We start from the raw sequence: 19,086 nt of genomic DNA, 5'->3' as shown, positions 1-19,086 counted from the left end.
TAGTATCCATCAATTAATAATAATGATAAATATAATATTACGATTATGTAATTTGGTACATCCGATCGTATCCATTCGTCAATCTTCGATGTAACTGTGGAGATGCTTCCAGATGTTCCTAAAGCAATTTTAACTGTGGCATGGGCTCCTTTGACACGTTGTGTTGTCGTTGCTCCAAGAAGCAAACGACTAACCAAACAGCCAGCCCATTTATCCTTCGTGCGGCGTATCCTGATTCATGCAAATCAATGTTACGACATTTGAACGATTTTACTTAGGACTCAATGTTACACTTGACAGACAATCTTTGATCTTCTGAGACTTTTACCTTTGTCGGCGACTCGTTCATACTCTCTTGCTGGTTCGCTGAATCCACCCCTCTTCCACTGAGAAATTTTCGAAGGACATCTTTTCGAAGTTTTTCGATATATGCCACTGGCAAAGGATATGCTGCGAGTCTGGAAAATGCTTCTCAAGAGCTTTCACTAACGAAGCATCATTGTCCGTGATGAACAGCCCAGGTTCGGTGTCGGGGTACACGGCTGCCTTTAGGAATTGAGCGAGCCGGTCGTATGATTCAATTCGTTCGTTGGAAACGAAGGCGCAGCCGATCGCAAAAGACGTCAATACTTTTTGCCCACTGTTGCCGATCCCGACGATGTTCACAAGCGGCAGTCCACGATCGTTGGTCTTGTACGTTGCGTCGATCAAGACTACCTCATTGAATCGTCGGGCTCTCTGGATAGATGTCTCCCGGCAAAAGAAAAGTGTCTTCAATGCATTTCGCTCTTCATCCACGTCGTACAAAACTATGTAATGGTTGCTGTGGACAAAAGCGACCGAATTCGCGACACAATTCTTCGGGCCTTGGTCGAGCTTCGCGCAAGTTGTGACCACACGCTAACCATCTCGAGCAGTCGTTGCTTGTAACACTGTAGCTGGTCTCGCACCGGCTTCCAGCATCGTTATGGCCATGTCTCCGGTTTCCTTGGGCAATCGACGATATTGATGGTAGCAAAGGGATCTGTAGCGAGATCATGGTTGTGGACATCGTCGATTTTATTCACTTTCCATTTAAGATTTGTCTTCTTTGTGCATGAAGCTGTCAGCTTCCACGGGCAGTTATCAGCCTGAAGTGGCAATCTTTTCTTCTTGCGAGTTGCCAGAGTGATTTTGTGGGAGTTCGTATACACTTTTTCCAAAAATTAATGTCGCTGCAAATTGTCGTTTTGGTGTATAAATGTATTATAAAATTTCACAAAAATGCGACATTACTTTCTGGAAAGAGTGTACGTGTATCCTTGGACGCAACGTACAGTTATGCCACGAGCAGAGGTATTTCCGAAAACGCACGCATATCCACCATCAAAAGTTATGGATTGAATGTTTTCCATAAGTTCCTATCTTGTATTGAAGGATTTTTCGAGAAGCTGTTCCATTGCAAAAACAATATGAAAGGAAAGAAAGTTTACTTCAGGCACGACAAAGACACTTGGGCATGACAGTTCGTGACTTGTTCCTAGAAAGTATAGTGCCCAAGACGGAAAAGTATCGTGCCCGTATAATTTCCGTTCCCGTTTCAACCACCCAAAAGGGGCCGCGTTGCTAGGAAACTTACGCTTTTATAGGTCCAGTTCAAACAGTGAAAGGGCTACGGACATTGAACGACTAATCGTTGCTCGAGAGGAAGAAGAAATCAGTCTGGAGACCTTCCTGGCGCAACGACGAAAGCGCCGTATCGATGAGTTACTTAGCGACCAAAACGAAGGCTCCTCTTCCGGGATAACTGGAAAGGATGCTACTCAAAACAATGGAGGTCGTCCATATCCAAGGATTCGTCCGTGGATGGTCGATCTATGACTTCCCCGCCGGATTGACGGCCAACCTTTAAAACGAGTTTGGTCTATAATCCATTGGATGACGTTTAGGAGGCGTAGCGTCGGGGGGAATCTTTCCTGATGTTCTACTGGAGGGGAGACGTCTCGGGATTTTTTCGACGTCCAAGACATGGATATCCACGTAGAAGTTGGAAAGGCATAGAGACATCCAGCCGACAACAGGGCGCCCTAGATCACAGTGTGCTTGGATGACCTCCAATCTGTACGAAACCACACTGCTTGGAGCATTAAAAGCGCAAGCGAAAGTACTTCACGCGGACTACGTCAAGAAGGATACGCAGACCAAGGCGTTTGTTTTGTAAGACGAGCAAATAACAAATGATTGATCTATACAGATTTTTCACATCTAATGCTTCTCAAGCTTAACTTTACATTCAGTGGTAAATCTGTCACAGAAATATCCATCATCAGTCAAGGTCCGGTCGCATTTGTGGGAAGAGTTCGAAAGCAAAAACAAGTTGGAAATACAGCAATTGACGGTGGACAGAGGCGCATTGAAGATGGTTACAGAAGATCTGGAGGTAATTGGACGCGATTTGAATAATTTCTGAAATAGCATACGAATAAGTTGCTGCTAGGTCGAAAAATCTGCCGAGGATAGATATATGGGCTGTTTTAAAATCATCGCCGCGGCAAAAACCGATGCTGAGCAACGAATTTTCCGCATGTACTTGCACTTGTAAGAGCAATAATAAAATGTGTGGTTCGCTGGTGTACTAAACAATTGATAGTTTAGAAATTTTCGCTTTCCGGCAAGAAGAACTAAATAAGTGGAAAAGGATGTCGGAACAAGACATCAGCCATAGGTACTATGGAGTCATCTAGAACCACATACACGACGATCCTCTCGTTAAAGTCCCCGCTCCGTAAGGCTACGCGGGTTTTTGAGAACATGGACTAATCGCTCGATTGGTCTAGATACAATAATTATCTGTCATCCAGAAAGATCCAGGAAATTTTATATAAATCTTTATTTCAAGCGATTAGCCCATGTTCTCAAAAACCCGCGTAGCCTTACGGAGCGGGGACTTTAACGAGAGGATCGTCGTGTATGTGGTTCTAGATGACCTCCTATGGTCCCATTTTCGCCATCCTTTTGGAGAGATCAAATGTTAAATATCGATGATATGCGAACGCAAATATTCTTTAATTTTCGCTTTCTAAATTGCTGCTAGTGGAGAAACACAGAACTCGGAATCGAAGGAAGTTGCGGCAGTGAGGAAGGGTCTGAAGATTGGAGAACGAGATGCATTCAAAGTCGATCTGCGACTAGTTTTGGAGCATGACGGAGAGCTTTATGATGTATCAAATATTGAGTTTGCAAAAGATGGAGACGTTACCAAGAAAAACAATGTCGACAACGTAAAGATCATTGTGGAGGGCAAGTGCATCTTGGATGGAATGATCAAGAAATGTCGCATAAAGGAGCAACAAAAAGTAAGGAAACTGACGGTACTCAATGCATAGTTTTGTGTAAGTCCCACGACAAACTCGACGACTTTTTTAAGCACACCTTTCCAAGTCTGTACCTACTAAAAGCACAGGCCGAAAAAAAATGCTCGAAGACTGCAAGATGGACTTAATCACGACGATAGCCAATTTGGCAGCCCGTCCCCCACCAGGTCGGGGTAAAGCAATCGTTAAGGACACGTTGTTTGGTCCTCGGCCATCGAGCCCGAAGAGGATTCCCGCTCTGCCATCCGATTACTTTAGTTAGATGTATGCCAATACTGTTGTTTCTTCACAAAGTCTGAAAAGCAAGCAATATTCTCGCAGCGCAAAGATATAACGAAGAGAAATGTAAATTATTATGGGCAAGGCAGGGATGAACCACAGACAATGTATTAAAGATTGCGCAAGCTGAGGACCTTTTTCACATGAAATTACTCTGAAATGGAAAGTTGATTTTTCACAGCTTCGTTTGTTCATGCCCTCACCACCAAAGCCCTGGGAGGTCAGCAGTGGAACTGCTTCCAGCAGCACAGTAGCTGCAGCAAACACAAGCTCTAACGGCGCCGTACCCAGCGTACCAACTCGTCCGGCGTCAATGATGACTTCTGCGTTGAACAATGCATCTGGTACCTGAAAACCTGAAATTGGGCGTGGTAATAATAAAGATCCCAACAGAAAAAACTTAGGTCTGGGGACGTACGGAGCCAGTGGAATGTATGGCAGCGGCTTGTATAATTCATCGTACTCCAACCCTTATAGCAGATTAGGGGGTTACGGCGGCTATGGATCATACGGATCGTACGGCGGTTTTGGTTCATATTCACCATATAACCGGTTTGGTTCGACGTATTCACCATACAACCGCTTTGGATACGGAGTATCACCCGGTCCTGACGAGTTCAGTCTCACACAGCGTATGGAAGCAGGCACGCGAGCGACTTTTGAGATAATTGAGCAAATTGTGGGTGCTTTTGGAGGATTCGCGCAAATGCTCGATTCGACCTATATGGCAACACATTCAAGTTTCATGGCAATGGTCGGCGTTGCCGAGCAATTCGGGCACTTACGGACGTATCTTGGACAGATTTTCAGTATATTTGCACTTGTCCGATGGATCAAACGACTACTGTATAAACTTACTGGCCGCACGCCGCCTCCTGAATTATTGGAGCAATCGCAGCAAGAAAGTATTCAGGATGGGCAGAATCAAGAGGACAACGATCAGCAAGGACAGGGAAGTGTGCATGAGGAGCAGCCTGTAGTGAGCAGACGGAAATCGGTACTTTTCTTTTTGTCTCTGGTTTTCGGTGTGCCATACTTGATGTATAAGCTCCTGCAGCGATCTCGACCTCAGATAGTATCGGGAAAACAAGAGCTAGCAACAGCTCTGCACGATTTCATTGCAGAATCCCCTATGGAATTGAACTTGAAGCGAGGAGACACGGTGCAGATTCTCTCCAAGCATGATCCGAATACCGGCGAGCCAAGCGAATGGTGGCAAGGCCGATTATCAAATGGATCTGTTGGATTATTCCCAGCTAACTACGTGCAGCTTCGACCGAATACAAATTTAGTGAATGAATTCTCCAAAAAGACTTTATAAATTCCATATGATATAATCATCATACCTGGACAACCGTGTACTATCATTGTCAATAATTGTAAAAAAATTAATCAGGGCGATGTATATATTACAGCAATGAACAAGACAAGTCGTGTTCCCGAGCGGTAGCCGCTAATTTTATACAGCCTCGAATGCATATAATTTCATGAAATCAGTGCCTCGAGTGAAGCAAATTTTGGATATGTTGAAAACGTAATAGAATGAGGGTCTAATAGGTGGTGTATGAAGAAATCTCTGAAACATACTTCCACCCGTGTCACAAAGGTGCACCAATGCAGCACATGTCGTCGGTGAAAAGATAAGCTGCAGAAACGTTCGTACCATTCAAGTTCAAGGTACGAGAGCAGCCGAGCCGCTCTATTGATATGTAGAAATAACGGAAGTACTAGATAATCAGATGTCACAGGTGCTGACCATGCCCATCTCATTTAGGCAACGCACCATCCCTTTCTATGCCTTCCCTGAGCAAAGCCAAGCCGAGGGCATGCAGGTTGACTGCTTGAGACACGGAACCCGATTATCCGCGTCTTCCTTTCTCACGTATACATTCAGTTCCTTTGAATGTCGAATCCCATAGCAGAGAATGCTCATTACTTCGCCCGTCGGAAACGGCTGACAGAGGACTACGGGAACGCTGAGCCTCAGGCGCCAGCAATTTTTGACCCTCGAGCTTCGTGGAGACGCGTAGTAAACCGCGTTTCCTTGGCTACAGATGATCAAGATAACGAGCAGTCCTCGTTCTCTGACGAGGAACGATTCAGGGATACTTTCCAGCTACTGCGAGGTTACAGACCGGAACGACTGGAAGAAGCAACGCAGAAAGATGACGACGATGATGCACTACCATCGGCTCAAGATCTGCAGCATGATCAAGACGATTCTGGGGACGGTGATAACTTCTTTGCACATCCGTTTCCACAGGAAGAACAGAGACAGTATCATGGACCCAAGCGGACAATGAGAATTTCCGTGCCTCAAGATTCTTCACCTCCGCTCGCAGCCGCTCCTGCACCGCAGCCGCCGCCGGGAGAAGGAGGGGAAACAACTGATGCAACCAAGAGTCGGTGGAGCAAAACGATCGATAGAATAAAACTTGTGGCAAACTTACAGACCTTTCATGAACGCACTGGCGGACTGTTACCTTCGATGGATACGTCTTTGGCACCTTATTTCCCGCCCTTATTTGAGCCGTCCTTTATATCTCTATCAGTGGACGAGTATGGCCGCAAGCTGGTAAGCTCTCAAGGAAGATCCTGCTGCTCTTTTATGCTTGTCTTTTCCTGTACTGATCACGATACTTACTATACAGCCGCCGATATTGTTGCCCATGCTGAATGTGGGTCGAGTATATTATTTGTGTCTGTTGTACCACCAAAACTTACGAGTTGGCGTGATTTATTTCTAGGTGGCTGTAACAGATTCGGAATACATTGCGCGAGGTGTAAATCAATGGATGTTTCGAGTGGAACTAAGCTATGGCGATATCAAATGGGTAATCCGGCGAAGCATAGCCGATTTTGTTGGCTTGCATTACACTCTCAAGTTCAAGTCTAGTCTTTCTGACAATGTCCCTGCGCCGCCGCCCTTTCCCGACCAAGTCGGGAGCTTGCTCGACTCGGCAAGGACTACCATCGGTTTAGATCGCAGTGCAGACGACGTCGAGAGTTATAACGGAACTGCCGCTCGAGCATCATCGAATGAAGACATACAAGAAGAGAGCTTGAAGAGAGAAACTGCACTTAATCGCCGCATCGCTTTAACGGATTATTTGCGGGCATTGCTGAGCAAATCGCACTTGACAGTGAGCTATGATATCTGTGAATTTTTGGAAGTATCCGCTGTTAGCATCGTCCCGGACATGGGTTGGAAAGGCAAAGAGGGATTTATGGAAAATCGAGTCCGGAACCTAAATCCCAATGCATGTCAGCTCTGGAGATCTCATACATGGACAAAGCAATGGGTGCTGCTTCGTGACTCGTAAGTAAGGAAATAATTGGATAATACCATGTCAATATCTGTATGACATGTCTTCTCTTAGATACATAGCATTCTGTGAAGATATTGCGTCCTCCTCACCCTCTGAAGTCTTACTATTTGACAGGACTTTTAAAGTAACTGTCAGCGAACCTACATTGCTTGGAAGCTACCACATGACTTTGGCCACACAATTTCGGCATATAGAGATCAAAGGAAGCTTGCGCCAGGTGGACGAATGGCGAGAAAGCATCGCAAAAGTTCAAAGTGATAGTCCTTGGGTCAAGCCTCATCGATTCGATTCGTTCGCCCCCATCCGATACAACGCTAAAGTCAAGTGGTTCGTTGATGGGGAGAGTACGTATAACTAATTATTTAATATTGATTTACAGCAATTCTCACAAAGCATAATTGTTATTGCATATGTGCAGATCATTTCAATGCGGTCGCTGAAGCTATCCTTAGCGCCAGATCAGAAATATACATAGCTGACTGGTGGTTAAGCCCAGAGTTGGTAAATTATGAGCTACACTGCATACAGGCACTGCAAAGTACTGACATGTTACGTAGTATTTGCGAAGACCTCCGGAGAAAAACCAGGAATTCCGTATCGACCGTCTGCTACAGAGAAAAGCACGCGAGGGCGTCATGATATATATAATTGTCTACAAAGAAATGTCCCTGGCACTGACAATAGATTCTGCGCATACAAAGCAATGGCTTCAAAGCTTGCATCCAAACATAATAGGTAAACACATTTTCGACATGCTCCTCCCTCTGCAAGAATTGCTGCTTACAGTAGCCTACAGTGCAGAGACATCCTGACCGTCGTCCCTTTGAGAATTCGGTATTGTTCTGGTCTCACCACGAGGTAATCGCCTTTTAAAAGCTCGTCAAGACCTGGCTGCTGACTGATCTTTCATTGCCAAAGAAAATTGTCGTGGTAGACAACCGCGTCGCCTTGGTCGGCGGTCTTGACCTTTGCTTTGGCCGTTTCGATACGCATTCTCACCGGCACGCAGATTATCCAGCCAAAGGTCACCAATATCAAATGTTTCCAGGACAAGACTACTCTAGCCCGCGTGTAAAGGATTTTGCAAATGGTACGCTCTTTTTAATTTTTTTTAGATTTACTTTAAGGACGCCTCTAACAATATGCTTTTGATTGTATATTGTAGTTTCTCAGCATGACATGACACTAGTCGACCGCGAACTTACTCCTCGTATGCCTTGGCATGATATGTCTGTGGCAGTAGTAAGTATATCTTTGATTGTACTGTGTGCACATTAGTACATATGGATACTTAGTATGCGTATGTTATCAGGTTGGTCCCATTGCCCGAGACGTGGCGCGACTATTCATCCAACGTTGGAATTTTTTGAAGGCCAGCAAAAGTATGCATCGTCCAAGCGTACCGTATTTGACGCCGAAGGGCGAGTACGTAGCGCAAAGAGACGAAAGCAAATTTGAGGGTACTTGTCGAGTACAGCTTCTACGAAGCGCGGCCACCTGGAGCTCTGCCATTGCACGTGAGGTAAGTGAAGAGGAACCAGGCTTTTGTGCCATGATCATTTGGTACCTTTAGTCTGACCATCATTTTTGCTATTAGCACTCTATATATAATGCGTACGTTGAGTGTATCTCGCGTGCAAAGCATTTTATTTACATTGAAAACCAGTTTTTCAGCAAGTATCCAAGTTTGGGCACCTTTCTTCAACCTTTTCTCACTTTAAAGCCATATTTTTCTAGTCACTGCAACAGGAGAAGATAAGATCGTACGCAACAAAATCGGGCAAGCGATTGTAGAACGTATCAAGCGTGCATACTACGTTGGTGAAAAATTCAAGGTGTTCATTCTCATTCCTCTTATTCCTGCGTTCGAAGGTGATTTGACTTCTGGCGATTCTGCAGCAGCACGGTAAATGTTTCGCAAGCCTTGGATCGCAATCGAGTCTAATTCGGATGTCTTTTACAGCGGTGTTATGCATTTTCAGTATACATCCATCTCACGCGGGGGCAACTCCATCATGGAGAAGCTCAGGGAGGAAGGCATTGATCCACATGAATATATAGGATGGTACAGTCTTCGAAACTGGGACAAGATTGAACCTCGTTTGCCAAGGAAGAAGAAAAGCCGAGAAAGTGGCGTTGCTGGAAGCCCTCCGTCCTCATCATTGCATCAGCATAAGCATCAACAAGTAGAAAGTTTATCGATCCAAGATTCAGCCGATCATGAAGAGAGCGAAGTGGATGACCGAGATCACTATGTCAGTGAGCTTGTATATATCCACGATAAGCTACTGATCGTTGATGATCGTCTCGTAATAATTGGTTCTGCCAATATTAACGACAGGTTAGAAATGGAAAAGGTTAAAAATATTATAGCCTTCATTGTTCACTTAACCAATCCTTCTGCTAGATCGATGCTTGGAAACCGGGATTCTGAAGTCGCAATGTTGATTGAAGACAGAGAGTTGGTACCTTCCTATATGAATGGCGAAGAGTATCGTGCTTCCAAGTTTGCCTTATCGCTACGTATCCAGTTATGGAAAGAGCATTTAGGCTTGCTAGATTTTGAAAACTGGGAAAGCTTGCTGGATCCCGATGACGAGAACCTGGTTCGAAACTGCTGTGCACCTACAGATTTACCCGTACATGAAGAGCATTCTTCTTCAACCGCGCCGTCGGGACCTACAGTCAATCACAGTGATAGCGGTAACGACGAGGAAATTCGTGGCTACGAAGCAGATGAGGCGGTGCGTCTGCTAGATAGAGTGAGCCGGACACGTAGTGTTTACGATAGTCTGAAGCACCATCATTATCAGCCCGCTCTTAAACGCGAGGCCGCCGCCCTTGACCCGTTGACAGATCGATGCTACTACAATATCTGGCGCAAAACTGCAGAGACAAATACGCTTGCATATCGCGACCTGTTCCGCACTGTCCCAGACGACACTGTGCACACATTTGAAGAACATCGTCGATTCGTAGCATCTGACGTTCCGTATGGACACGTTGCTGATCCGAACAAATCCTCTCATGAAATCCAGGAAAAACTGTCTACTATCCGTGGTCACCTTGTGCAATTCCCAGTCGAATACCTGAAGGATGAAAATCTTCTCAATGTTATAGAATCCATGGCACCTATGGTCATATTCACATAATATCTTTATTTATACCGTATAGCTCATCTGCCTTCATGGCAACAAGATCAAATCCTTGCAGTTTGTTTTGTCCATCCAGTGCTTCCAGTTCCATTGTTTTCTGTTTCATACTACGACGTGCTTGCTCTATCCTTGCGTCGATCATCTTTTGATCTGTGATTGGGTTAACATACAGCGTGAGGTTCATTTGATATTTCATTGTTCACCTTTTTCTATCAGTTCCTTAACATCATTCGTCGGCAGTTTCACGAACATATTGCCTAGGTGTATCCAAGTCTTCTTTTCTGTTTAAGAGTTAGACATGCTTCTATTGTAATGCTTCTATTATACTCGTCTCTCTGTAATATATACCATCTTTAGCGTTCTTGCGAAGGTAGTTTAGTGCTTCTCTGTTGCCGTTACGCCGTCTGTCATTATCAATAATCTATGGGAGATCTCACTCTTTAATGGACACTCCTTGAATGTCACGGTGCTCACATACAGCCTGTTTGTTCAAGAGTATATCCTCAGAAATATGTTCTCTCTCCACAAAGGCTACCTCAAGTATGGTCAGAGCTTACTCCTGATCAGCCTTTTTGTTCTCCTCACCTTGTTCTAATCGCTGTGTCAGACTTGATGACATTATGCAGAAGAGGTGTGACAAGCCACTACAGTATAGTACCTTCCTTTCTTCTTCCGTTTAACCATCCTCACGCAGTTCACAATGAGCATCTTCCCAAAAGAAACGATTAAAGTAACCGAGGACAAGGAAATCAAGACGAATTATCTGACAGCTCATTTCCTGCTATTTAGAACATTGGCGAATCGCTCGGTGTATCAAATCTGAAAGATGAAGCCGCGTCAACTTTAGCGCAGGATGTCGAGTATCGAGTGCATGAACTTATTCAGGTATACAGCATTGGATCTCACCAAGTCATCAAGTTTATTTGTGACATTTCTAGTAGGAAGCAACAAAGTTCATGCGACACTCAAAACGATCACGATTAACAGTAGACGATATTAATGCGGCTTTACGTGTGAAAAATGTCGAGGTAACGCCATTACCGCATCTTATGCAACAATATCAGCTACGTTTGCTGATATGGATACACTGTTTCAAAGCCATTATATGGATACGCCTGTGGAGATCCTCCACGATTCCGAAAGACCACGGTGAATGCGAATGATATCTACTTTGCAGAAGATAACGATGTAGACTTCGACAAGATTCTCAGCAAACCGTTACCAAAGATTCCACTTGATGTTTCTTTCAGTGCACATTGGTTAGCGATTGAAGGCGTGCAGCCCGCGATTCCCCAGAACCCGACGCCTGGAGGTGAGACTCTGAGGTGGGGAATAGCACGATGCATTTTTTTTTACTGACGATATTGTACTTGCAAAAGATGCCAAAGCTGATTTGCTGTCAAAACGATCAAAATCACACACTGGCAGCGGCATATCAGATCAAGTGGATGTCAAACCGCTCGTAAAACACGTCCTTTCCAAAGAGTTACAGATGTATTTTGAACGCATCACCGAAGCCGTCCTCAGCGAAGATGAGCGATTGCGATCACAAGCCTTTGAGAGCTTACGCATGGATCCTGGTCTGCATCAACTTTTACCTTACTTTGTACAGCATATTCACAAAAAGGTTGCGCAAAACCACAAGGATCTGGATATCCTTGACGCCATGCTGTCAATGGTTCATTCACTGCTCAACAACAAACATTTCTTTATCGAACCCTATGTAAGGTATGCATAGTGGAATGCACAATCACTGTACTAACCAGTGGGGTTTTCAAAGCTCCATCAACTTATCCCACCGATCCTTTCATGCCTCGTTGGACGCACTATTTGTGAAAGTCCTCAACAGGACCACTGGACTGTGCGACAGCGAGCAGCATCGTTGATAGCAACAATTTGCGAACGATACGGCAAATCCTACCATACACTTCAGCCCAGAATTACAAAGACACTGCTGCGCGCTTTTCTAGATCCTGCACGGCCGCTCACGACGCAGTACGGTGCCATTGTGGGTCTGGATCGCTTAGGACCCGAAGTCACTCGTGTCTTAATCGTGCCCAATATCAAATTTTACACTGATCACTGTCTCAATACGGCCACCTCACAGCAACGACAATTTGAAGCGCAAAAATGCTGCGAAGCGCTTGTGGTATGTTGCGGGATGGGTCTCTTGGCGTAAATAGTTCCTGACGCAAACCTCCTTGCAGAGAGTTCTTGAACACGCAGGGCAAACGACTAGAGAAAGTACCAGTGACATGGATGTGGACGATCAGGAAGCCGATCAGAAAGACAGGCAGATCTTCTTGGATTTGGTCGGATCAACAGTGGGCAATATATTTTTGGAAAGGAATCCTGGAGTGAAAAAGAGCCAGCTTGATGCTATTCTGGAAGCTACAGCAAAGCAACAATAATTACATATTAAAAAACTTTTTTCATTGTTTCCTTTCTACTACTGTTCTTGTGCATGCAAAGTGTAATCTATGATGTATGATTGGGTTATGAGGTCATCAATGCGCTGGTAATGTCGGTCGGTGTAAGGCAATAGCCCATCGAAAAGCTGAACGAAAGAATTTTAGCAAAAGCGTCTTTTGGAAGAAACGGAAGCTTAGCATATACCTCTTTCGCGTTTGATAAACTGCACAGCTCTTCAGGACTGTGCGATGATAATATAGAATACAGGATGGCCTGCGCAATATATGCATGCTTTGCGTTGGTATTCCAATCACGGACGTAGCCCAAGAGCTTATCAAGGTTGGGGGACTTGAGTTCTGCCATAATCTTGTCGATTTGTGGGGAGCCAGTAATGCTATCTGCATTATCAGTTGCAGACCTGGTTTCCATTACTTGGCGGAATAACGTCAATAATCTGAATGGCTGATCGAGAGACATTGCTAACAAGATAGCATTCAAGTAGTCCTTTCTAAGCATAAAATTCTGCAATTCTTGTTCCCTAATAAGGAAGTAAAGTTTTGTTAATTGTCGAGCACTAATCTATCATTTTTCCGATATACATTACTTGATAATGAGTTGTTCTTGGTTCCGTAATTCTTCTTCTTGCTCTTGCAATGTAATATCCTCCCAAAAGGTCACAACGGAATCTGCGCCGCCGGTTGCTACCACTTTCTGGTCTTGCCGTACTGCAAGCGCCCAAACTTTTTCCGTGTGATTGTCCAACGTTGTCTCGCACTCGTTGCTCTTGATTGTCCATACTTTGGAGAGACCGTCAGATCCAGTAGATATCAGCTGCAGACCGGCCGTCAAGAAATCCACTCGTAATACAGAGTTGGTGTGTCCTTCGAATGTCTAGAATGGAGCTTAGAGTTAGCATTATTTGGTTCAACGGTACAAGCAGGTTTGCTTTTACCTTCATGCATGTGAAATCGCGCAAATTCCACAATTTAATTGTTTTATCACCTGAACTTGTGGCGATAACCTGCTCGACAGGCGAAAACTTGACGCACCAAATACCTCGCTTGTGGCCTTTGCATGTTCCTAGCAGGGATCCACTATCTACACTCCAGACCTTGACCAGCTTATCTTGCGAACCAGTTGCAAAGAATTTATCGTTGGGTGCCACGGCGACAGTGTTGATATCCTTATCGTGTGCTTGATGAGTATACAGCGCCCGTGGTTTAAACTCGGCATTGGGCGACTCCCACTTTATATCTGCCAAATGCCAGTACTTGATGGTTCTATCTTGACTGGCTGTAATCATAAAGTTTTTCGTCTTCCTTGATAGAGCAACAGCACCCACAGATTCCATGTGTCCAACGCAAACGCCTGCGCACTGATATCTGGAACTGGCATCAGAAGCATCCACGTCGATCTTCCATATACGGGCAGTACGGTCCTTTGCACCGGTGGCGATCACCGTACCATCGCGCGAGCGATCGATAGCCAGAATCATATCTTCGTGCCCGTATAATAAATCACAGTCTTGAGTTTCAATATTGTATATTCTCAATTGCTCGCTGTTGGTTGCCGCCGCCAGATGGGTTTCCTGAGGACCGACATAGGCGATATCCACAATCTGGTCATTGTATCCGACTATTTGCTTCGTGCGTGCGAGGTTGTTTTCGATGGAGTAGAAGAGGAAGTTTTGATCGTTTGTGACGGCTACGAGAGATTGCGATTTTTGGGAATAGAGAACATCTGAAATGGTATGTTTGCTGTTTTCTTCCCGCTCCTGTGTTGCTACGAGTTCACCGCTGCGCAAATCCCATAATCGAACAACTCCTAAGAAAGAAGAATATTGAGAATATCGTCTCTCTCGATTTGCCAAGTATGAGACTTACCGGTATCGCCACCGGTGTAAAAGATTTCTGATCGCTGCCAATTTTCCTCGTAGCATGAAATGTCTGCTTTGCGAACAAATCCTACAGTTTCAATGGTCTACAGCAAAATTACCATATGAATAAATTGCACTGGCATGTAGTTTCTTTAATCTTTATTATGATTACCTCATATATAGGATGCGTGGCCTTGAGTTTCTTCGCTTTCCAGTCCCAAACGTTCACAACTTTGTCGCGAGAACCGGAGATCAGAGTCTGTCCATCGGCCGAGAAATCAAGACCACGGATAACGCTGACATGGCTCTTCAATGTAGCTATGCTCTTTCTTGTCTGCAGATCCCAAACTCGTACTTCACAATCGTCTGCACCGGTTGCTAGGTACCATTTGTCGTTAAAATGGTGGAATTTCACGGCGCTCACAACACCTCGATGGCCCTTGAATACATGGGTACAATATCCGCGATCGATATCCCATACTTTGACCTCGCCGTCTGCAGCACCAGTAGCAACAAGTGTGGAAGTCGGATCGATATCCATGACAATGACAGGAGCATTGTGCGCCTTGAACGCTCGAGTACATGTACCGCTTTCCAGTTCCCAAACTCGTAGTTGTAAACTCCTGCTGGCAGATACGAGATGTTTGCCGTCAGGCTTTACTGCCATTGTGGTGACTAATTCGGTGTCCTGTCCATTTGTGGAAGGATTGATTTAGAGCTTTCTCTCTCGAACTACTCCATCTTTCTCTTTACGTACACCTTCAAGCTTATGCAAACGTTTACCGGTCGCAAGTTCGGTTACTTCAATGTCTTCGTTGCATGTCGTAATTAAGAGTGTTTCATCGTTCGTCAGCAATGCTTTGCCTCCGGTGTAGATCGATTCGATCGTTTTGATGTTTTTGAAACTTTGCAGCAAATAAATTTAAGCGGGAATCTAGAAATAACGTACATTACCTAAAACATACCTTGTTTTCAGCAATAGCCCTGTTTCGGTGGAACCGCCGCTCATGGTCACTGTGTATCGTGCAGCAGCAGGAACTCGCAGAATTCAGTTGACAGGTTCCTGCCGCTTTGGTTTCGCTGCGAAATAATTTTGTGGCTTTTCAATATTGGCACTTTTATGCCGACAGTCGTTCCTACAAGCCTTCAAGCGCCTTTGGCTTTGATATATTTTATTTTTAATGCGTTGTCGTATTGTCCTGCGGTCTGGTCAGTGTAACTCTTTATCTTCGTCGATCCACCGGAACAGGGTCTACAGAAGGCGGCGGCATGATCAAACAGATTCTACATATGTTCATTCTATACATATTCATCTTTATTACGATGTTGGAGAGAAATTTATTTATGTAACGATTACAGTGCCATGTGCAAATGCTTGGATGTCGTCATGGTGACCGTATCAGTAATTTAGGGATGCTCCGCCGCAGTTGTTGCTATGTGGTCTCCCGGGAAACGGAAGGAACTCAGTATCCTGTATACATACCGAAAAAACCAAGCTAATATGTTGTATTTTGGATCACTGCTCCAGTTGAAGCTGACATGGTTTTATTTTTGTTATTCATTCTTTGGACGACTGATGGCGGGATTTGGTTGCAGCGAACCAGAAGTCCCTGAATCTCCGTTGGACTCTCTCGGAGCATAATTACAGGGAAAAAGGCCTGGGGTTTCATGTATTCCCTTCCTCCTCCTTTTCTTTTCCCTAGTTGTATTTACATATCTCTCATGGTTAACAAAAACGAAGCCTTAGAAAACTCGAGTACTGCCGCCGGTCGCATCGATTCTAACCATCTGCAGGCGTTGCTCAATATGCAAGGCAACGTGGCAGTCCCGATATCCGGCAAGGTTATCAACGTGGCGCATCAAATTCCATATGATTGCGTGCTAAACCGGTCTTCCGTCGGTGACATGTCAACAGTTGATCAATTGCGGCTTTTCGCAGCAGCTTCACGCCGAAGCCGTGAAAATTCGGTGGCGAGCAACGGAAGTGCAAGTAGTAGCAGCCTCGACAGCGCACCTATATCGCATCTTGCCAAGCGACGCTCAACGCTGCCTGCATTGGGCGAAAGTCCTTCCTGGAGACTTTGCCAACGCCGAGGCCATTCTGCTATGTATGCTGGAATCGATTCCCTTAAGCAAAACTATCGTACTTTGTACCTGGGTTCCACGGGAAACATTGTCAGTACAGTCAAGGACCATATCCCGGCAGATCAAGTGACGGAGGATGAGCGCGAAAGTCTCTGCCAATTGCTCATGTCCAAGCACAGCGTTGTGCCTTTGTTTATTGATGACCATCTTGCACATGGCCACTATGAAGGGTACTGCAAACAAGGTAAGAAAGGCAGAGTCAAATTATGTTTGGGTTCGTCAAAGAAACAGCATCGTGACTAATTATACTTGTAAAAATTCTAGTCCTATGGCCTGTCCTACATTATATTATGTGGGCAGATTGTGTAGACGAAGGCAAATTTTGGGAAGCCTACGTAGCTGTCAATCATATATTTGCAGAGAAAATCGCAGAGGTCTACGAGAAGGGGGATCTAGGTAACATACGTGATGATCAGAGTTTATGCAAACATTGCATCTAATCATTATCTGTAGTTTTCGTACATGATTATCACCTACTTCTGGTTCCAGGTATGCTTCGCGAGATGATCCCTGAAGCTCGGATAGGACTCTTTGTGCACACACCGTTTGTCAGCTCGGAAATTTTCAGATGCCTGCCGCGACGTCGAGATTTGCTCCTGGGGATGCTAGGTGCAAACCTTGTATCCTTCCAAACGTACAATTATGCGAGACACTTTGCATCCAACTGCGTGCGCATCCTCGGTTTCGAGTATACACCGAACGGTGTTGATGCCAACGGCAACATTGTGTCTCTGGGTATCCATCCTATCGGAATAGACGTCGATCGAACCCGCAAACACTGCTTATCTCCGGGTGTTGAACCGAAAATGCGGGCTATGCGCGAAAAATATAAGGACAAAAAGATCGTTGTCGGCCGCGACAAACTAGACCCTGTCAAGGGTGTTCTCCAGAAACTTGACTCGTTTGAAAAGTTCTTGCAAGATTATCCAGAATGGCGCGACAAGGTCGTCCTTATCCAGGTTACATCCCCCGGCGTTGTCGGCTCGCCTCGCTTGGATACCAAAATGGCCGAAGCAGTTAATCGCATCAATAGCAAGTTCGGCTCGTTGGAGTTTTCCCCTGTACAGTTATTCCACCAACACATTGACCGTGACGAGTATTATGCCCTTCTAACGGTTGCAGATGCGTTGCTTGTAACAAGCACCGCAGATGGCATGAATACAACTAGTTTGGAGTTTATCGTTGCGCAGGAACGAGGCAACTACGCACCTTTGATCCTTTCAGAGTTCACTGGAACAGCACGAAGTCTCAGCGCTGCATTGATTGTTAACCCTTACGATTACGCAGACGTGGCTGCCGCTATCGACGAAAGTCTGACCATGTCAGAAGAAGACAAGCGTGAAAAGTTTTTGGTAGGCGCTCTTTTTTTTTTGGGGGGGGGGTATATTTTATACATCAGTGCTGATTATCTTGCACAGCAAATATCGCAATTTGTCAACAGTCATACTGCATCCTACTGGGCAAATTCTCTTGTCAAAGACCTGGTTGCCAGTGCTGCGCAGGAGTCTTACTGGGGACCTAGCCCAAAGCTGGAAGTTGATCGCTTAATGACTGAATACAAGGAGTCTGGTAAACGGCTCTTGTTCTTTGACTACGATGTACGTGTGATCGATTGCTGTGATAAATCGCTGTATGTATATTGTTGACTAATTACATTATACTTAAAGGGAACTCTGGTGCCCATTTGTGAAAAGCCAGAAGATGCCGCACCTTCAAAAGAGACGGTTGAAGCTCTAGAGAAATTGTGCGCTGACCCGGACAATGTCGTCTGGGTGGTATCTGGACGCGATCAGGCAACACTTGAGAAATGGCTGGGCCATATTCCTCAGCTAGGTCTTTCCAGTGAGCATGGCTGCTTTATCAGGGACCCCGGCAAGAAAACCGTGATCAGCATGATCGAGCAGCTGGATATGTCTTGGAAGGAAGACGTTCTTGAAATATTCAAATATTACACTGAACGTACTCCAGGAAGCTTTATTGAGCAAAAGCGTTGCGCATTAACGTGGCATTATCGAACATCAGATCCCAAGTTTGGGTAAGTCCTCAGTTGTAAATATTCACTTACATTTTATGCTAATTGCTTCGTTCAGGGCTTTTCAAGCAAAAGAATGCCAGAATCATCTAGACCAGTCAGTTATCAGCAAGCTACCGGTCGAAACGCTCGTTGGTAAAAAGACATTGGAAGTTCGACCTCAAGTCATCAATAAGGGTGAAGTGATCAGACGTGCGCTTACACAGCATCCAGACGCCAGCTTTGTCCTATGTGCTGGCGATGACAAGACCGATGAGGACATGTTTCGCGTGCTTGCAAAGATTAAAACCGGCGGTATATCGCAAATCCTATTTACAGTCAGTGTAGGACCTGCCGACAAGCGAACTATCGCCAATTGGCACGTTGAGTCAACTCAGGAATTCAATCAAATCCTGAGAGAACTTGCAAAAACACAACATAGGAGCCATAAATTGGATTAAACAAAGAAGTAGTCGCAGTCGTGTTCGATTTACGTGTATATATTGGTAATTTTAGGAAAGAAAGT

The 19,086-nt window shown here is 45.0% G+C and overlaps 8 protein-coding genes across 8 annotated transcripts; 5 read left to right on the top strand and 3 right to left on the bottom strand.

Moving 5' to 3' along the window:
* Positions 1-118: 118 nt before the first annotated feature.
* VTP01DRAFT_4736 (uncharacterized protein) lies at positions 119-1,039 on the bottom strand (the record flags this gene model as incomplete). Its single annotated transcript, XM_069383450.1, has 3 exons — positions 119-231; positions 360-823; positions 906-1,039. 3 exons carry the CDS (start codon positions 1,037-1,039, stop codon positions 119-121), a joined length of 711 nt encoding a protein of 236 aa, XP_069244150.1.
* A 1,047-nt stretch (positions 1,040-2,086) lies between these two features.
* VTP01DRAFT_4735 (uncharacterized protein) lies at positions 2,087-3,365 on the top strand (the record flags this gene model as incomplete). Its single annotated transcript, XM_069383449.1, has 4 exons — positions 2,087-2,196; positions 2,260-2,419; positions 2,477-2,577; positions 3,074-3,365. The coding sequence occupies 4 exons, from the start codon at positions 2,087-2,089 to the stop codon at positions 3,363-3,365; spliced, it is 663 nt and encodes a 220-aa protein (XP_069244149.1).
* Positions 3,366-3,825: 460 nt separating this feature from the next.
* On the top strand, positions 3,826-4,953 carry VTP01DRAFT_4734 (uncharacterized protein; the record flags this gene model as incomplete). Its single annotated transcript, XM_069383448.1, has 2 exons — positions 3,826-3,976; positions 4,037-4,953. 2 exons carry the CDS (start codon positions 3,826-3,828, stop codon positions 4,951-4,953), a joined length of 1,068 nt encoding a protein of 355 aa, XP_069244148.1.
* Positions 4,954-5,535: 582 nt separating this feature from the next.
* VTP01DRAFT_4733 (uncharacterized protein) lies at positions 5,536-10,113 on the top strand (the record flags this gene model as incomplete). Its single annotated transcript, XM_069383447.1, has 14 exons — positions 5,536-6,207; positions 6,284-6,310; positions 6,380-6,951; positions 7,013-7,305; positions 7,380-7,462; positions 7,519-7,696; positions 7,758-7,819; positions 7,880-8,051; positions 8,127-8,203; positions 8,274-8,483; positions 8,559-8,634; positions 8,699-8,867; positions 8,925-9,302; positions 9,369-10,113. The coding sequence occupies 14 exons, from the start codon at positions 5,536-5,538 to the stop codon at positions 10,111-10,113; spliced, it is 3,714 nt and encodes a 1,237-aa protein (XP_069244147.1).
* Positions 10,114-10,342: 229 nt separating this feature from the next.
* Positions 10,343-10,735, bottom strand: VTP01DRAFT_4732 (uncharacterized protein; the record flags this gene model as incomplete). Its single annotated transcript, XM_069383446.1, has 4 exons — positions 10,343-10,392; positions 10,465-10,537; positions 10,595-10,647; positions 10,702-10,735. The coding sequence occupies 4 exons, from the start codon at positions 10,733-10,735 to the stop codon at positions 10,343-10,345; spliced, it is 210 nt and encodes a 69-aa protein (XP_069244146.1).
* An 81-nt stretch (positions 10,736-10,816) lies between these two features.
* On the top strand, positions 10,817-12,527 carry VTP01DRAFT_4731 (uncharacterized protein; the record flags this gene model as incomplete). Its single annotated transcript, XM_069383445.1, has 7 exons — positions 10,817-10,846; positions 10,906-11,001; positions 11,058-11,144; positions 11,215-11,428; positions 11,496-11,839; positions 11,897-12,265; positions 12,324-12,527. 7 exons carry the CDS (start codon positions 10,817-10,819, stop codon positions 12,525-12,527), a joined length of 1,344 nt encoding a protein of 447 aa, XP_069244145.1.
* Positions 12,528-12,565: 38 nt separating this feature from the next.
* Positions 12,566-15,413, bottom strand: VTP01DRAFT_4730 (uncharacterized protein; the record flags this gene model as incomplete). The annotated part of the gene is made up of 8 exons (XM_069383444.1): positions 12,566-12,673; positions 12,733-13,066; positions 13,133-13,419; positions 13,481-14,352; positions 14,412-14,508; positions 14,577-15,092; positions 15,162-15,309; positions 15,370-15,413. 8 exons carry the CDS (start codon positions 15,411-15,413, stop codon positions 12,566-12,568), a joined length of 2,406 nt encoding a protein of 801 aa, XP_069244144.1.
* A 713-nt stretch (positions 15,414-16,126) lies between these two features.
* On the top strand, positions 16,127-19,021 carry VTP01DRAFT_4729 (uncharacterized protein; the record flags this gene model as incomplete). The annotated part of the gene is made up of 6 exons (XM_069383442.1): positions 16,127-16,733; positions 16,814-16,945; positions 17,003-17,901; positions 17,968-18,147; positions 18,217-18,584; positions 18,640-19,021. 6 exons carry the CDS (start codon positions 16,127-16,129, stop codon positions 19,019-19,021), a joined length of 2,568 nt encoding a protein of 855 aa, XP_069244143.1.
* Positions 19,022-19,086: the final 65 nt, after the last annotated feature.

The sequence above is a fragment of the Rhizomucor pusillus genome, assembly GCF_041956525.1.
Source record: "Rhizomucor pusillus strain CBS 183.67 unplaced genomic scaffold VTP01scaffold_2, whole genome shotgun sequence".
NCBI lineage: Eukaryota > Fungi > Mucoromycota > Mucoromycetes > Mucorales > Lichtheimiaceae > Rhizomucor > Rhizomucor pusillus.
The sequence above is the reverse complement of the archived record's forward strand: the minus strand, read 5'-3'. Positions and strand labels throughout refer to the sequence as shown.